The 18,056-nt window shown below is 40.2% G+C and overlaps 1 protein-coding gene across 1 annotated transcript in view; it reads left to right on the plus strand.

Moving 5' to 3' along the window:
• The first annotated feature begins 9,215 nt into the window (after positions 1-9,215).
• LOC108712202 (GRAM domain-containing protein 2B) overlaps positions 9,216-18,056 on the plus strand; it is a 40,962-nt gene continuing 32,121 nt past the window's right edge. The window contains exon 1 of the mRNA XM_018253963.2: positions 9,216-9,484. Within this exon, the coding sequence (XP_018109452.1) occupies positions 9,441-9,484 (44 nt within the window). The 5' untranslated portion in view covers positions 9,216-9,440. The remainder of the gene's footprint in view (positions 9,485-18,056) is intronic.

Here is an 18,056-nt window from a genome sequence, read left to right on the forward strand (position 1 = left end):
CAAACCAACGCCCATTTTTGACAAAAATGTATAAATATGGTGCAGTTAAAAGCATAGGGCCACTATTAATTAATAGGGGTGGGTATGGGGGGTGCTACAAGCCACAAGAAGCTTAGCCAAAGTTACAGGCTGTAAAAGCAAATACACAAGGGGGTTGTGGGAGCACCCGCATTGCTAAGTAAAAATATATATAAGTATAAGGGAAAGTGCTACTGGCATATCCAAATGGGTCAGTGCACATTCCCTGGGCCCCTGTCTAAGTAATTCAGTAGATATGCAAATGCATGTGTTAACAAAGACAGGGGTTTTTAGTTGCAAAATTATGATCATAAAGTTGAAAAGCCACCATACCACGTCAAGGTAAACCCCATATGGCGGTCCCTAACTTGTTTACCTACCAGTCATAGTATTGAGGATCCTGTGTCTCTCTGCATAATAGCAATAGTAAAGTAAAAAGTAAAAGTCTGCTGAACCTTGGTTTCTGGAGGGCTAAATCCTCCCCCGCTGCTGAATTGCAGCTTTTAAGAGAGAGTGATTGCCCAAACCAACGCCCATTTTTGACAAAAATGTATAAATATGGTGCAGTTAAAAGCATAGGGCCACTATTAATTAATAGGGGTGGGTATGGGGGGTGCTACAAGCCACAAGAAGCTTAGCCAAAGCTACAGGCTGTAAAAGCAAATACACAAGGGGGGTTGTGGGAGCACCCGCATTGCTAAGTAAAAATATATATAAGTATAAGGGAAAGTGCTACTGGCATATCCAAATGGGTCAGTGCACATTCCCTAGGCCCCTGTCTAAGTAATTCAGTAGATATGCAAATGCATGTGTTAACAAAGACAGGGGTTTTTAGTTGCAAAATTATGATCATAAAGTTGAAAAGCCACCATACCACGTCAAGGTAAACCCCATATGGCGGTCCCTAACTTGTTTACCTACCAGTCATAGTATTGAGGATCCTGTGTCTCTCTGCATAATAGCAATAGTAAAGTAAAAAGTAAAAGTCTGCTGAACCTTGGTTTCTGGAGGGCTAAATCCTCCCCCACTGCTGAATTGCAGCTTTTAAGAGAGAGTGATTGCCCAAACCAACGCCCATTTTTGACAAAAATGTATAAATATGGTGCAGTTAAAAACATAGGGCCACTATTAATTAATAGGGGTGGGTATGGGGGGTGCTACAAGCCACAAGAAGCTTAGCCAAAGCTACAGGCTGTAAAAGCAAATACACAAGGGGGGTTGTGGGAGCACCCGCATTGCTAAGTAAAAATATATATAAGTATAAGGGAAAGTGCTACTGGCATATCCAAATGGGTCAGTGCACATTCCCTGGGCCCCTGTCTAAGTAATTCAGTAGATATGCAAATGCATGTGTTAACAAAGACAGGGGTTTTTAGTTGCAAAATTATGATCATAAAGTTGAAAAGCCACCATACCACTTCAAGGTAAACCCCATATGGCGGTCCCTAACTTGTTTACCTACCAGTCAAAGTATTGAGGATCCTGTGTCTCTCTGCATAATAGCAATAGTAAAGTAAAAAGTAAAAGTCTGCTGAACCTTGGTTTCTGGAGGGCTAAATCTTCCCCCGCTGCTGAATTGCAGCTTTTAAGAGAGAGTGATTGCCCAAACCAACGCCCATGCCAGCTGCCTTGGTATAGCTATGCATATCGGGCATCAAACTGTTCAGTAGTGCCTTGGCATCAATATTTATGTTATTTTACAATTGTATTGCAAGAAATTGGGTGAGTAATGTGGGTAATACAATGCTGCAGGGTAGAGATTTTGAGGTGATTTTTGGAAATGTCACAGAAATCACCAAATTTAGGAATGATTTGCGGCTTGGTACTTTGTAGTACAAAGACATGCATACCCAATTTAGATTCGTGGGAATGTGTACTTTTCGAAAATATATGATTTTCTGGGGTGAACTTACCCTTTTCTACTTTTGCCCCCCCCCCCCAAAACAATGTAAATGTCTTGATTTTGCAGTACCTGAAATGACAGACCATATGGGGGTCTTCTTTTGGGGCCCCTATATGCCATGTGCTTGGGTACACCTATACATATTGGGCATCAAACTGTTCAGAGGACCCTAAGCTTTCATATTTGGGGTGATTTCTCTTGATACCTAAAAGTATGTGGGTAATACGATGCTGCAGGGTAGAAATTTTGAGGTGATTTTTGGAAATGTCACCGAAACCAACAAATTTAGGAATGATTTGCGGCTTGGTACTTTGTAGTACAAAGACATGCATACCCAATTTAGATTTGTGGGAATGTGTACTTTCCGAAAATATATGGTTTTCTGGGGTGAACTTACCCTTTTCTACGTTTGCCCCCCCCCCAAAACGATGTAAATGTGTTCGTTTTGCAGTACCTGAAATGACAGACCATGTGGGAGTCTTCCTTTTGGGGCCCCTATATGCCATGTGCTTGGGTACACCTATACATATTGTGTATCAAACTGTTCAGAGGACCCTAGGCTTTCATATTTAGGGTGATTTCTCTTGATACCTAAAAGTATGTGGGTAATACGATGCTGGATGGTAGAAATTTTGAGGTGATTTTTGGAAATGTCACCAAAATGACCCCAAAACGATGTAAATGTGTTGGTTTTGCAGTACCTGAAATGACAGACCATATGGGGGTCTTCCTTTTGGGGCCCCTATATGCCACGTGCTTGGGTACACCTATACATATTGGGCATCAAACTGTTCAGAGGACCCTAGGCTTTCATACTTGGGGTGATTTCTCTTGATACCTAAAAGTATGTGGGTAATACGATGCTGCAGGGTAGAAATTTTGAGGTGATTTTTGGAAATGTCACCAAAATCACCAAATTTAGGAATGGTTTGCGGCTTGGTACTTTGTAGTACAAAGACATGCATACCAAATTTAGATTTGTGGGAATGTGGACTTTCCAAAAATATATGGTTTTCTGGGGTGAACTTACTTTTTTCTATCTTTGCCCCCCCCCCAAAACGATCTAAATTTGTTTATTTTGCAGTACCTGAAATGACAGACTATATGGGGGTCTTCCTTTTGGGGCTTCTATATGCCACGTGCTTGGGTACACCTATACATATTGGGCATCAAACTGTTCAGAGGACCCTAGGCTTTCATATTTGGGGTGATTTCTCTTGATACCTAAAAGTATGTGGGTAATACGATGATGCAGGGTAGAAATCTTGAGTTGATTTTTGGAAATGTCGCCAAAATCACCAGATTTAGGAATGGTTTGCGGCTTGGTACTTTGTAGTACAAAGACATGCATACCCAATTTAGATTCATGGGAATGTGTACTTTTCGAAAATATATGGTTTTCTGGGGTGAACTTACCTTTTTCTACTTTTGCCCCCCAAAACGATGTCAATGTATTGATTTTGCAGTACCTGAAATGACAGACCAAATGGGGGTCTTCCTTTTGGGGCTTCTATATGCCAGGTGCTTGGGTACACCTATACATATTGGGTATCAAACTGTTCAGAGGACCCTAGGCTTTCATATTTGGGGTGATTTCTCTTGATACCTAAAAGTATGTGGGTAATACGATGCTGCAGGGTAGAAATTTCGAGGTGATTTTTGGAAATGTCACCAAAATCTCCAAATTTAGGAATGGTTTGCGGCTTAGTGCTTTGGAGTAGAGAGACATGCATACCCAATTTGGATTAGGGGGAATGTGTACTTTCCGAAAATATATGGTTTTCTGGGGTGAACGTACTTTTTTCTAACTTTGCCCCCATCGCCGGATTCGCTGGGCGGGCGCCCCTAGGCCGTGCACTCCGTGCGGTCCTAGTTCCCGCCCGCACTGCTACACGCTGGCGCAAAAGTTCCAGCGTGCGAGCGTGGAACACTGGGGAGCACAGGCTCCCCATGGGGCAGCTGGGCGGCATGTCGCCCCCAAAAATGTGCCGCCCTAGGCCCGGGCCTATGTGGCCTCGCCACAAATCCGGTCCTGTTTGCCCCCCCCAAACTATGTAAATGTGTATCTGTAATTACAGAACTGATAGCTCAAATGAGGTGTCTACATTTTAGGACCCCTATACAGGCCCGGCTTTGTGGCGAGGCCACATAGGCCCGGGTCTAGGGCGACACATTTTTGGAGGCAGCATGCCGCCAAGCCGCCTGTGCTCCCCAGTGCTTCGGCGCTCGCCGCAAAGCGCCAGCGTGTGGTAGTGCGGGCGGGCGCTTGGACCGCGTGGAGCGCACGGCCTAGGGGCGCCCGCCCAGCGAATCCAACGCTGCCCCTAAATACCACATGCTTGGGTACACCTATACATATTGGGCATCAAACTGTTCAATGGACTCCAGGCTTTTATATTTGGGGTGTTTTACATTGATACCTAATGATGTGTGGGAGATATGATGCTGTACAGTGGAAACTTTGAGGTAATTTTTAAAAAAAAATTACCAATTTCTATAAAACATTATAACTTTAGGAAACAATTGCAACTTGGTAGTTTGGAGTACAAAGATATATTTACCCATTTTTGATTCACCAGAATCTGTTCTTTCTAATAATGGGTAGTTTTCTAGGGTAAACCTACTGTTAGTGGAATGTTTGGCCTTGAAATCAGAAGTATGCCGTTTGGGGAGCGGTGCTTTGTAAATTTGGTAGTGTACGGCTTGTAGATTTTGAGCTATATAAGTGAGAAATCTCCATAAAACTCTCTATATTTGGTATTGCCGCATTCAGGAGACATAGACCTTTCCAAATCGGCTGTGTTCTCGTACATAAAATAAATGATCTTTCTGATATATGTGATTGTTTTTTGTGAAACATGATTTTTTTCATTTTATTAGACACTTAGAAGCCTGTATTTCTTTATATAAGTAGAATTACACCAAAATTCTTGCATATTTTGAAAGTTCAGGTTGTCCTGAAAAAAAAACAATATATTGTTTTCCTGGGTAAACTAAAAGACCGCCCCAGGAAAGGCCCTTAAAGTGAAAGAGTGCAAAATATCTAAAAACTGCTTGGCAAAATAAAAACCCTACCCAACATAGACCCCCTCCCTGCTCCCCCCCAGCCTAGGTGGTACCTTTGGTAAATGCCCCTAACTCATTACTTACCCCTCGGTGCAGATTCAGGGCATCGGAGTTCATGGGTGCCATCTTCTTCTCTTCCGTAATCTTCGGGTCTTCTTCTGGCACTTCCGCAATTTCCATGACATTCGGCACATGCGCACTTGTCGCGAAACAGAAGATCTCTCCAACTGCGCGTGTGCCAATACCAATGGCATTTGTTACCAATGTTCTCTTTCAAGAACTTAAGTATTTAAATATGTTAACATTGGATTTAGGTGCACATGCTCCAGACCCACAGCTTGAGGACTAGGCTTCTTCAAAAACAAATTAATTCTAAACTGGTTCTAAGAACTAGACCACATCAGTTGAGAAATGAGGGAAAAAAGTTTAGGAGAAAAACATCCCAAATATATCAAATGTCAGGGACTTAAAACCCAACGAGGCTCTGCCCGTCTCCAACAGCGATGCTAGTGGGCATGCGCAGGGATGGTTGAGCCACTACAATATCAGTGTGAACGCATTAGGACTCTCTGCAAATGCGCATTGCACATAAAAGGACGCTAGAGGCCTAGGATCCTTGTGAAGTGATCTGCGCTACTTGGTAAGACACTGAGGGGCAAATTCACTTAGACGCGAAGCGCCGAACGCTAGCGTTAGTTCGCTAGCGTTTGGCATTTTCGCTACTGCGCAAATTCACTAACGAACGCTGGCGTAGTTTCGCTAGTGTTACTTCGCACCCTTACGCCAGGCGACAAAACTACGCAAATTCACTAACTTGCGCAGTGTACTGAACGCTACCTTTTACGCTAGACTTCCTTCGCCACCTCAGACCTGGCGAAGCGTAATAGAGTAGATAGGGATTGTTTTAAAAAAAGTCAATTTTTTTTCTAAGTCCCAAAAAACGCTGGCGTGTTTTCTACATGATGGGTGATAGGCTGAAAAAGATCGAAAAATTTTTGGGGCTCCCCTTCCTCCCCCCTACATTTCCTGACTCATGGCAACTTACCTAGACAGTGGGCACATGTGTAGGGCAAAATAAAATTTTTATTTGCTGATTTAAAGGTTTTCTAGGCATTTGTAGTGCAGATACGTGTTCCTCCATTGAAATTTGAATTTCGCGCCGTATGCAAATTAGCCTTCGCTAGCGCAACTTCGCTTTATATAGCGAATCAACGCTAGCGCAACTTCGCAACCTTACGCTACCCCTGTGCGCAACTTCGGATTTTAGTGAATTTGCGGAGCCCTGGCGAAACTACGCCTGGCGAAGTGTGGCGAAGTGCGGCGAAGTTGCGCCTGGCGCAACTTCGCATCTTAGTGAATTTGCCCCTGAGCATCTTATATTTACTTTTCCTGTGTTTAGACTTGGCCTGTCCCTGGTTCTTTGAGGTGAACTGCCTGAATTGACCCCTTGCCTGCCTGCCTGGCCTATCCTCTGCCTCCTACTTTGGATTTGACACTTTTAGATATCCTGGCGCTCCTGTCACTCCTCCTCTAGGGTTCAGTCCTGTTACCCAACCTCAGTGACTATTTCCCCTCAGTGGTAGGTGTAGGAAAGGTCAACCTCGCCAAGCTCTTCCAGTAACTCCAGCAGCTCTGATATCAAAAGAAAGGCCTTACATGTTTCATGCCTCCATAGGGCACTTAAAGGGGAATTTAAACTCCTCTGAGCACTTTTACAATATACATACATTTTACTATTTTTAATGATTTCTAATATGTTAGCAGTTTTACAGTTTTATACTGCTAGGCAGGCTTCAGCACAACAACTTTCTTTGAATGCCTTCCTGTAGTTCAGAGCTTTTTGGATAATGGGTTTCTGCATAAGTAACTGTATAGGGAAATAAATGTGTTATGGTTCCTTATATGAAAAAGTGATATGTCTTAAAGTCTATCTTATTATGTAAAAAATGGCACGTTTGCCCAGAGGCACTGATCTATAGCAACCAATATGATTTTAGCTTTTAAACAAGTGAGCAGTACATGCTACCTCCTGAATCATTGCTGATTTCCAAGAAAGAAACAAAGAGACAGTAAAAACATTGCAAGATGATTTAACTATAATTATCTGCAGAACTGACAAAGTAGAAATTTGTTTCTAAATAAACTGAATAAAGAGAGGGAAGCTACCACTTGAATAAAGCCTCACCTCATAAAAATGACACACTAATCCTGCCCTACATTTAAAACTTTTTTTATAATCTTTCAGGGATAGGGCAGAAGAGGCACATGCCTAGGCCACAAGGGTGCCTAGTGTGTAATATAATTATTTTGTATATATGTATTGTATGTGAAATATTTGGAAGAGTTGTTTCCTTACGATGATGTAACTCATGCATCTGTTTTCAAACTCATATTATGAGATTTGCAATAAAGCACATTTAGCAGCAAGCACTGCATTGGTGGCTGACTCTCAGTAACTCCTTCATTGTTTGACTTACTTTAAACCTGAGGTGGGGGTGTACACTGAGAGTTAGCAAGCCCAGGAAAATAACCTCCCAGAGCGCAGTCATTTCTATAGTATTTTATGTTTATGTTATTATGCATGTGTTTTCCCTTGAGGATTATGATTCCTGATTGGGCCAAGTCAACAGTATCCATATTTCCTGACATAAAACTTTAACTATTCTAGATACAAACCAGTCCTGTTAAAACTACACTATATATGGAGCCAGGGAGTACTTGAGTGACTGGAGTGGGCAGGGGCATTTTTATAAGCAAGCCAGACCTATCAACTCATTTATCAGCTAGTCTTTCTTGCAATAGGAAGCAAAAAAATTCTTGTGATGTGGCCTAGTTTTCCAAGCAACCAATCACCAGTGCAACTTCATGATGAGTCTGTAAACAGTCTATATTTTTTGCCAAGAATATTACACTCTAAAGTTAGCCATATACTGTAAAATGCTGTTGTTTAATATTAATATTAGGTTAGTTAATTATTAGGTTAATGATAGTTTAGCTATATGATGCAGCCATCCAATTACAGGTATGGCACCTGTTATCCAGAATGCTGGAACCTGGGTATTCCCGGATAACAGATCTTTCAGTAATTTGGATTTCTGTTCTATAAGTCTACTAAAAATCATGTAAACATTAAATAAACCCAATAGGCTGGTTTTGCTTCCAATAAGAATAAATTATATCTAAGTTGGCATCAAGTACAAGGTACTGTTTTTTGATTACAGTGAAAAGGGAAATCATTTTTTTAAATTTTTGATTATTTGGATAAAATGGAGTCTACGGGAGACTTTCCATAATTAGGAGCTTTCTGGATAACGGGTTTCTGGATAACTGTTCCCATACCTGTATGTCTAAATGAACCTGTCATGTTTATTAATGAAGACTTTTAATCCCATATACAAGCCAAGCATTTTCTGTCTAGCACAAGACTTTCTATGTAATCTACAGTATTGCCTTGTATAAAACTCCAGCACTGTCAGCCTCTCCTGATAATACCCTGTAAGAAGGTCACAATCAGTAGAGCTCCAGCATGGAATAAGCCTGTCATGATGTCATGAACATAATCTTGAAATGATCTCCTCCTGAACCTGTTAATGTTTTGTCAGTTTACAGCCTCTAATCTCATCTATGTCCTTGCCTTCCCTTTTCACCTGCAATATGTTGGGCTATTGGATGATTATCTTTTTAAAACTTCAAGAGCACTGATGTCCTTCGTTTTCAGTCAAAAACAGCCCTGTCTCTGTGTAAGAGTGTCTAACAGAGCTTATAATACAAAAAGTACTATGGAAATATTCTCCAAACACTTAAACACACCAGAAAGTTAAACACTATGTAAATATTCTCCAAACTCTTAAAAACAGAATTTTATAACGTCTGGTTACAGCTTTATCTGTAAAAAGATAAATCTACCAGCTATCTCAAAGAGTTATGTGAATTTATTTTGTGACATGACACCCACTGACACATATTGCTCTTTTAGGGCAATAGTTAAACAAATTGTTACTGTTGAGGGGAGTATATTCAAGAAATGCAAACTGAGCTGTTTAACAGTATGCAGAGTTCAAAGGCCAATAAGAAAGTGTTCTGTGAGAAGTAGAGGTAGAGTGCTCTTTTTGCTCCTGTTTCTCTGTTATTAGTAGATAAAGGTGAGAAGTATAGAGATGAAAGAACATGATAATGTAAGTAGAAAGGTGATTATCTTATCTACAGAAAGAAGAAATTGTGATTTTTTTTCCCCAGGTACACGTTTTATGCTGTTGTCAGGAGTTCTTGTGGAAATGATACAGCACTGTAAAGGGGAGTGATCTTGCAGATCCTGAACTTTGTCCTTACTGCCCACTGGCCACTGAGAGTCACACAGAAATACAGAACAGATCTGTGAAAGAAACAGGTGGTGGAGGGACAGAAAAAAGTAAAGCAAGGAAAAGAAAAAGAAGAAAATATTATTAGCTTCTAAATGGAAAATTCACTGACACCGCCAGACAAACCAGGATCAGCTGAGTAAGTGACTCAATATTCATAACCGAGCCATGAAATATGGAGGTTTCCATTCAGATCTGTATGGGGGTCAATGCCTAGCAAGCATCACTTCATAGGAGGAGTAAAATACAAATTACATTTTTACATAATCCATGGAATAATAATAATAATAAGCATAACCAGTTGCTTTGCAGGTGCTGAGCACATGCCAAGGTGAACAAGATGGGGGGGGGATTTCAATTGTTTAGACCTGTCTGAACTGTTCTATTTACATTTTGTAAGGAACGGTCCACAACCTTTGATTGCTCTACATTAGCTGTAACAATCAAAAACTGTCATGGTAATCTTAAAATTGTAGTGGGATTACCGCAAGTGGAAAATAACTAGTGACTATGAGTCTAACTTTGCTGTGTAAATATATGAATTCTTTAGAAGACTATTATTGTACATGGCATCTGCATTTTCACTCCAAAGTATTTTCCTTTTAAAACTAACCATGGCCCAAAACGTGTATGTTCCTGCAGCTGCAATCCTGTATATAATGAAAAACCTGTATACAAGTTATACTATGTGTAGTTTCTGCAGTGTGTGTGGAGTGAATAGAAAATGGTTCCTAGTCATTTTTTAAAATTTCATCATTTAACAAGAATGCTGTACGGAGCATGTGACAGTGGGAGGGAATAGGTAAACAGCAGACAATGTAGTAATGTGGCAAAGGTCAGCACCAAGAGCCTACATATTTTGTAAAAGCACAAATAGCATTTATTTGCCTCTTTGTCAGTCTGGCAGAACACCAGTGAATACTGTGAATTCTTGACATTTTAGCAGCTCACGTTAAGAATCCCGCTCTCAGATCATATGTACAAGGTTAATGCAACCTCTGAGAGATTGCGTGTGGTGTTTCTGCTACATTTACGAAAAAGAATCACAAGTGGAGCACTAGCACTATATACAAAGGTCACTATTCCTGTTTTTCTTTTGCACTGAGCTTTGGCTGTGTGGTTGTCACCACCCATGTCTCCCTGAGGGCAGGACAAGCCCAGAGAGTTGAAGCAAGTTTACTGTGTTCTAGAAACATTATTGTGCTCTTATAGTTCATCTCCTCCTTTTATTTTGAGTGAGTTAAAGTGTATTTTCAAAGTTAGGGTAGGACTACATGGACGTTTTCGGCGCGATCCTACACGCTGTAACTAAATGCCATAAACCGACACGCTGTAACAAAACGCCAATGTCCATGTAGTCCTATTCTTATTGTGACAAAGAAAAATGTATTTTGATTCGATAAGAGTGTGTGGCTGCAGAGTATCAGACTTTTTTCACAGTTCTCGCCCGAATACAAGTGTTTTTCAAATTACAAGTATGGTATCTGTTATCCCAGAATGTGTGAGACAATGGGTATTATATTAATATGGAGCATTATGGCTTTAGGCTACTAAAAACATTTTAACATTAAAAAAATTAATTATTATGCCATTAACATGGATTTATGCTATCTTAATTAACATCAAGAAGGTACTAGGGGTCTTTTAAAGAGATAAAAACACCAGAATTTTTTACCTATTACCTAACTAATTCCCATGCCATATTTGTGCAGCAGTAGTCCATTAGCATTAGAAACTCTGACAGGTTGAGAAGGGACAGTTAGGTTGGCAGTCAGCTTTAGGAAACTCAAGTAACAGTTACTTATAACAGCAGACCTATCAGCGAAAAAATCAAAATGACCTCTAGGTGGAACCTGACCACCAATGGCTTTTTATAACTTGTGTGTGTGTGGGGGGGGGTTACGGTTTTTAGCACTGATGTTTGTGTGGCCTTTTTACTGTGGGCTGGGCAGGATCTGGGGTGGGGCTTGGGCACTGGGCTGGGGGCCAGGACCAGGGATCCAGAAAATGTGCCCATGATTTCTGATGGCAGCCCTGCATAAGGGTAAAAGAAATTGTCAGCCACTGCTTACCATTACAATCTTTTCTAAAAAAAAGAAGAAGTGCCATAAAGAACAATGGAGGGTGATTGTGGGACATTTGGAACACATCTATTTAAAACCACAGTGGACAAAAAAAATACCCAATGTGCCACTGCCCTTTATGGAAGGTGTCCTACATTGTCTCCCATTAGTAGAGTATTTGCACATATGGAAAGTCTCCCTTGAAAGACTATTAACCCACAGCCTGCCCAATCTCCCAGGGGGGGCCATGACAACTAATATTGCACCCCTGATGCACATCAGCCATTGGCCTTTACTCTCCCAATCTATCCTTAATTCTACCTACACTTGGCAAGCTCTGCCCATCTTGGACCAAACAATCTGGATTTTTTTAGAATTATAATGGTAACATTTTGACCACCACAAATTTCCTTGAGTGAATCACGGTAGGGAAAATATCTCTTGTGCCATTAGTTTAAGGGCTCGTAGCAGCAACTAATATCTAATTTTCACCTCAGATAGCTGTCCATGGGTTATTTTGCACCCCTACTAGTAATCAAAAATCCATGCTACCAGGCCTGGACTGGCAATATGTGGGTTCTGGAGGGGCTGCTTTAAGATGCGATAAGATGCCTGTTCAGGCCTCAATGTACTTGGAATGCCAGGGCCTATTTTGAATCCCAGTCCAACCTAGGGTTGCTGGAAAAAATTACAGTCCTTCCTATATTCTTGCCTTTTTCTCCTATTAATAACATTAACATCAAGCATCATTTTTACCGGCTAGGCTAGTAAAATACCGACCAGGTGGCAACCCTAGTGCATGCTGCCATGCTTTCAGGCTCGGATTTGTGACAAGGCCACAAAGGCCTGAATTCAGGGGTGGCATGCTGCCCAGCCACATTAAAGTCAGTTGTGCAACGGCATTTACGCATATTTATGATATGCGCATATACGCAAACGCACGAGGTGATGGGGAGGGGAGAGAGATTTGGAGGGGGAATCAGAAGGGGAGGGGAAGGGGAGAGAGACGCAGAGGGGGAAGCAGACGGGAAGGGGAGAGAGACACGAATGTGGAGGGGGAAGCAGAAGGGGAGAGAGACGCGGATGTGTAGGGAGACGCGGATGTGGAGGGGCGAGAGACGTGGAGGGGAAGCAGAAGCTGATGGGGAAGCAGAAGTTGAGGCGGACGGGAAGGGGAGAGAGACGTGGATGCGGAGGCGGAAGCAGAAGCTCAGGGGGAAGGGGAGGGAGACGCGGTGGAGGAAGCAGAAGGGGAGGGGGACGCGGACGGGGAGATGAGCAGAGATGGCCTAGGGGTGCCCCATTTGTAAATCTGGGCCTGCATGCTTTTAAATAGGCATGCACTGAATTCAGGACTCGGTTTCGGATTTAGCCTTTTCCAGCAGGATTTGGATTCGACTGAATCGAATTCAAGTCCTAAAAATCATGTGACTTTCTGTCACACAAACAAGGAATCTAAAATATTTTTAACCACGCACACAGGGCGCCGTTCACTTTAACCCTTCCCTGACCTAATTTGCACAAGCAAACTAGGGTTCAAATTCAGCCTAATCTTTCATGAAGGATTTGGGGTTCAGTGGAATCCCAAAATAGTGGACTTGGTACATTCCTACTTGTAAGCGCTATTAATGGCGAGTGTGAGTGATCCATAGCACTTACCTTTTAAATAATAAACTGTTGTGGAACAGTTTAATTAATTTTAATTGTCACCACAAGAAGTGACAACCAAAAAGTTATTTGTTTCATATTTTTTAAGCCCTGTATTTAAACATGGGTCTCCTGGTGTAGTAGTACAACTTCAAGAATGCTTTAACCTTTGATTATTTTTTGAACAATGCTAGGAGTCTATTAAAATGCCATCTTGGACAAGTTTCTCACCTTGCTTTATAACAGAAGTGCTCTTGGCTGCACTGATGACAAACTAGTTGCATTTAAATTATTTGCAATTAGTGCAGCCCTTCTGTCTGGATTTTGTCCTCAATTTTTTATCTGACACATTAACCTTCATTTAGGATAAAAACAATTTTCTAACTGCTCATTGTTTGCTATGAAATGCTGCACAGAGGCAAATTCACATTAGAGTTAATAAATGATCCCCTCTCTTCCTTCATGTGGATATTGGTTTCGACGCAACCAGTAGATGTAGACATTCCTGCTGACTGATCTATATTTTAGATAATTTTTATTCTGGATGTGCATGTACTTAACACTAACCCTTGCTAGACAGCAAGGATTTTCATTTTGCATTAGTGGACTCTGGGCTGCTGATACAAAGTGTGTTTTTTCCAGAGCCCCCCATGGTAAATGTGGCTGAGATTTAAAGATGTACTCTGCAGTCCAGAATCATTGTTGAACCTTCTGAAAAATCAAGCAGTGGGAATAACAGCAAAAATAAATCAAGAGCATAGCAGTGTTTGGGTGTATCATCTCCTAGTGCACTGTATGTTACCTAGGAGAAAATGTCCAGTGCTATTTTGCATACAATAAAAGGTACAAAAGCTAGTCACCTATAGCAACCAATCAACAGGTAGCATTTACAGGTCCCCTATTTAAAGGAAATGTCAATCTAAAAAATATTTTTGCCTAATAAAAGAAAATATAATTCTAAGCATTTTTACAACATACATTCATTACAAATTTTCTATGGTTTTGAAGTTATTTGTATTGCTATTGCAAGCAGTGTTTCTCTGTCCCTTCCTATTTTCTGCCCTGATGGCTCAGACTGTTGATACAATGTAAGACAAGGCAGCTGATTATCAGACCTGTCTTTGCTGGGTAACCAAGACTAGGCAAATACTGCTCTCAATAGCAATTGTTTGTATAAATAGCTTTAAAAGCACTGAGAAAATGTAATAAATGTAGATTGGAAAGTTGCATAGTTGCCATTATGTTTTATTTTATTAGGCAAATTTTTATTTTGGGGTTGACTTACCCTTTAGAAACAAAAAAACAAAAATCTTATTGGTTCCTGCACCTGGGCAAACTGTGCTATTTGACTCGGTATGCAATCAGAATAACTCTGTTTGCAGTGGGTCCATGTACAACTTGTAATTTTTGAAGGCCCCTCTTCAATGTTGTCTCAGATTGCTTCTAGGCTATATGCGCATAATACATTTATTTTGTGGACACATTTTAAACTTACTGTATGTGCAAAATTTCAAAAACTATATCTTCAGGTGAGAATAAATGCAAAATGTTGTCTTAGCACACAAAATTCTTTGTGCACAACACAATTTGTTGTGTGCACTATCCTTAAAACTGGTGTGCACATGGTGTGCACATGCCCTAAAAATGACTTGCATTTGTGTCTCCTGTACTGTCCTAATATTAATATATACTGTACACCTCTGTGGTGCTCTTATGCTGGATTGTGTGTCCAAATGTTTTTGCTGTAAAAACATGAGTATGCTTGTGTTATTGTTGGATGTTGTAATAATGAATGTACACAAATCAATAAATTTGTGTTGCAGATATTTATGGGTCTACTTATCTAGGTGCATGTCTCAAAATATTTGCCCAGTCATAATGAAAAGTGTGTGTGTTAATCCTAGGAATGGGGCGTTTAGAACAAGAGTTTACCAATACCTTAAAGCTGATTGTGGCTGGTTCATTAATACTCCAGTAAAGTTGAAGTTGAAACTACCAATAAAGGTGCATGATAAATATATATGCCCCACATTTGCATATATTTTTGTTTTATAAGCAGTGTTTCTAGGGGCCAGAAGGTGTTTGATTTCCCCTGGGAATAGTTTATCCAAACGTGCTCAGACAGGCCCATTTTTCTAGAACAGAGTAACCTATAAGTGTTAGCAATTCACACTGCAAAGCAACCAACAGACTCACACGAGATGTAAGATTATAATCCTGATAACACACACAGTCAGTCATGTGCTATTTTTCTTTCATATGTATATATTCAAAATATTTAAGCAGTTTATAGGATAAGGGAGAGAGGAGACCACTGCTTCAAGAAGTTTAGTACTTCAGTTACCTTGGCTAGAAAGCAATGCCTTATGTTATGACCTTGAAGTTACAAAATAATATTTATTAAAGGGCTACTTTTAAATTTTTATGAGGAATGATCATTGATTTTCTATGGTAAAGTATAATACTCCAATATACTTTAATTATAAAATGTGTACCGTTTTTATAAGAAAACTGACTTTACGCAGTGAAATTCACCCTTCGATTTACTTGCTCTGACAGCTTCAGTTAGGAAACTACAGACCGTCCCTAACTGCTGTGCAGGGAAACGACCATACTTTCAAATGACAGGGAGGAGCGGGGGGGCGAGCCCCCCAAGCCCCCCCACCTTACTACTCAGAAATCGAGCAGCTTTGTTTGTTTCTCTGTAACAACTGTGTAGATTTTTATCCATAGACCCAGTGCAGTCTGTATATTCTGATTATTAATCAGTCTTGCTGTCTCTGGCAGATATTATTTGACCTGTGCTGTTTTGATCATTTATGTTGATCCCTAATCTTAACCTCCCAACTGAAGCCCAGACCACACTGAGCATGTGCCTAGTCTTGGTATTGCAAAGATGTTTAACAAATTTACAAGATGACAGCCCCCTGCGCCAACTTTAAAAGCATAAATCATTTGTTTAATTGGGCTTCTGGTGCAGTAAGTTCATGTTTATAAATAGTATTCAAAATACAGCATTTCTAACATTATTCTATTTTAGACTATGGTTGCCCTTTAAGCATTAGGAATTTCCTAGATAATCGGCTTAAATAAATAATCAGAATAATCTTCACACCATATTGAGAGAGGATACCATACTTACTCCATCATATAACCATTTAAGGAAGCTGTATGAAAATAAAGTTTAAGAGCAAGAGAGTTGTGTAAAGCTAGCTTTAAGGGTTCTCTGTTAACTGTACCAGATAGATTAGCACATCTAATACACAGAAAGGTTGAACCTGACGTATGTCTTTTTTCACCCTACTATGTTATTTATATTTAGCATTTTTCAAAATTGCTTTCTTAGAATGAACACATTCACTCTGCACAATCATAAGACCTTAGGAGGATTAAAGGGATACTGTCATGGGGAAAAATTAAAAGTCACATGACCAGGGGCAGCTGGGAAATTGACAAAATGTCTAGCCCCATGTCAGATTTCAAAATTGAATATAAAAAAATCTGTGTGCTCTTTTGAGAAATCAATTTCAGTGCAGAATTCTGCTGGAGTAGCACTATTAACTGATGTGTTTTGAAAAAAACATGTTTTCCGAAGACAAGATCCCTTTTAGGAACATGCAAAAATGACCTGGCCTAGTAAACATTAAGCAAGCACATACAAACTAACAAAAAACTGTCAAGGACTGTTAATATACACTTCGGAATTAAAAGGGCAAGTAAAACCAGAAAATAAGGTCACTTGATCATCTAAAAAATGAGGGACATAAGTTGCTGATTGCATTTTAAATTAAATGCAAATTGCTACTGTCTTTCTAGCAGGATTTTCTAGAAGTGTAGCTGATTTGAAATGAAATTGCGGGCTTTAAAGAAAAAAAAGTTATTTTCCGTTATAGGTACCAGAAGCTTCTGCCCTAGACATGTCATGTGCCCAGAGCTGTCTTTATAGAAAATACTGCCCCTGCCTAATGTCTGTCCAAGTTTCAGACAAACAAAAATCTGGCCATCCACCTCCAAATTCAGAATCACACCCCAACACAGCATGAACACACCACCACATATTAGGACCTCGCCCCCATAGGTCACCAATAGGAACTTGGCCAAACCTGGCACGCCTACTTAAAGTGATACTGACACTAACAAACTACTTTCTAAAATATGAATGTACATTAAAAGTTACCTATAGGTCATGTTGATAATTTTTTGCTAAGAAGTTTGTTTTTGTAAGTTATCGTTAGTTGAAGTTTCTAAACCTGACTGTTTTGCCAACCTGACTGTCCCATCTAAGCCTGTCAGTGAAAGTTTCTAATGCTAACGGACTCCTGCTGCACAAATATGGCAGCCCCATCATACAGGAACATGGGGCATCAGACAAGTAAAGTAAAAGCATTGTGCAAACACTTTATTGCAAAGTTATTAGTAGCTTTCAAAGAAAATACAGTATTATGATGTAAAAAAATAGCTTAATTTCTGGTGTAAGTATCTCTAAGGACAGGTTTGTTAACCTTGGGTCTCCAGTTATTTTTGGAATACAACTCAGCATACTTTAAGTGTTGATTGTATGGTGAATGTATGGCAACCCAAATATAAGAAACAAGGCCTTAAATAGACCTGAGATACTAGTGGATACTGACAGCTGTGAGTACTGCATATCAGATGTATTGTTATTGATCTGCTCTGTGTTCTGTTGTATGGTTGTTCAATAAATCATTACCGTTTGTTTAAAAACATCTGTCACCCATCATATTCTGTGTTCTAAGAAAGTACAGCATGCTCATTTGCCAACACTGGGCAAATTTGCTTCTGGGAAATAACCCATAGTAACAAATTAGTTATTAGCTTTGTTCAGCCAATTAAAAGGAGAACAAATTGAAAGCAGACATTTGGTTGGTTACTGCCCAGGTGCAAATTTTCCAGTGTTATTCTATTATGGTCATTCTATTATGGTACTCCATGCGCATTTGGATGGGATCTGAGTGTAATTTATCCTGATTGTAGCAGGAA

This window comes from Xenopus laevis, chromosome 1L (genome assembly GCF_017654675.1).
Source record: "Xenopus laevis strain J_2021 chromosome 1L, Xenopus_laevis_v10.1, whole genome shotgun sequence".
Taxonomy (NCBI): domain Eukaryota; kingdom Metazoa; phylum Chordata; class Amphibia; order Anura; family Pipidae; genus Xenopus; species Xenopus laevis.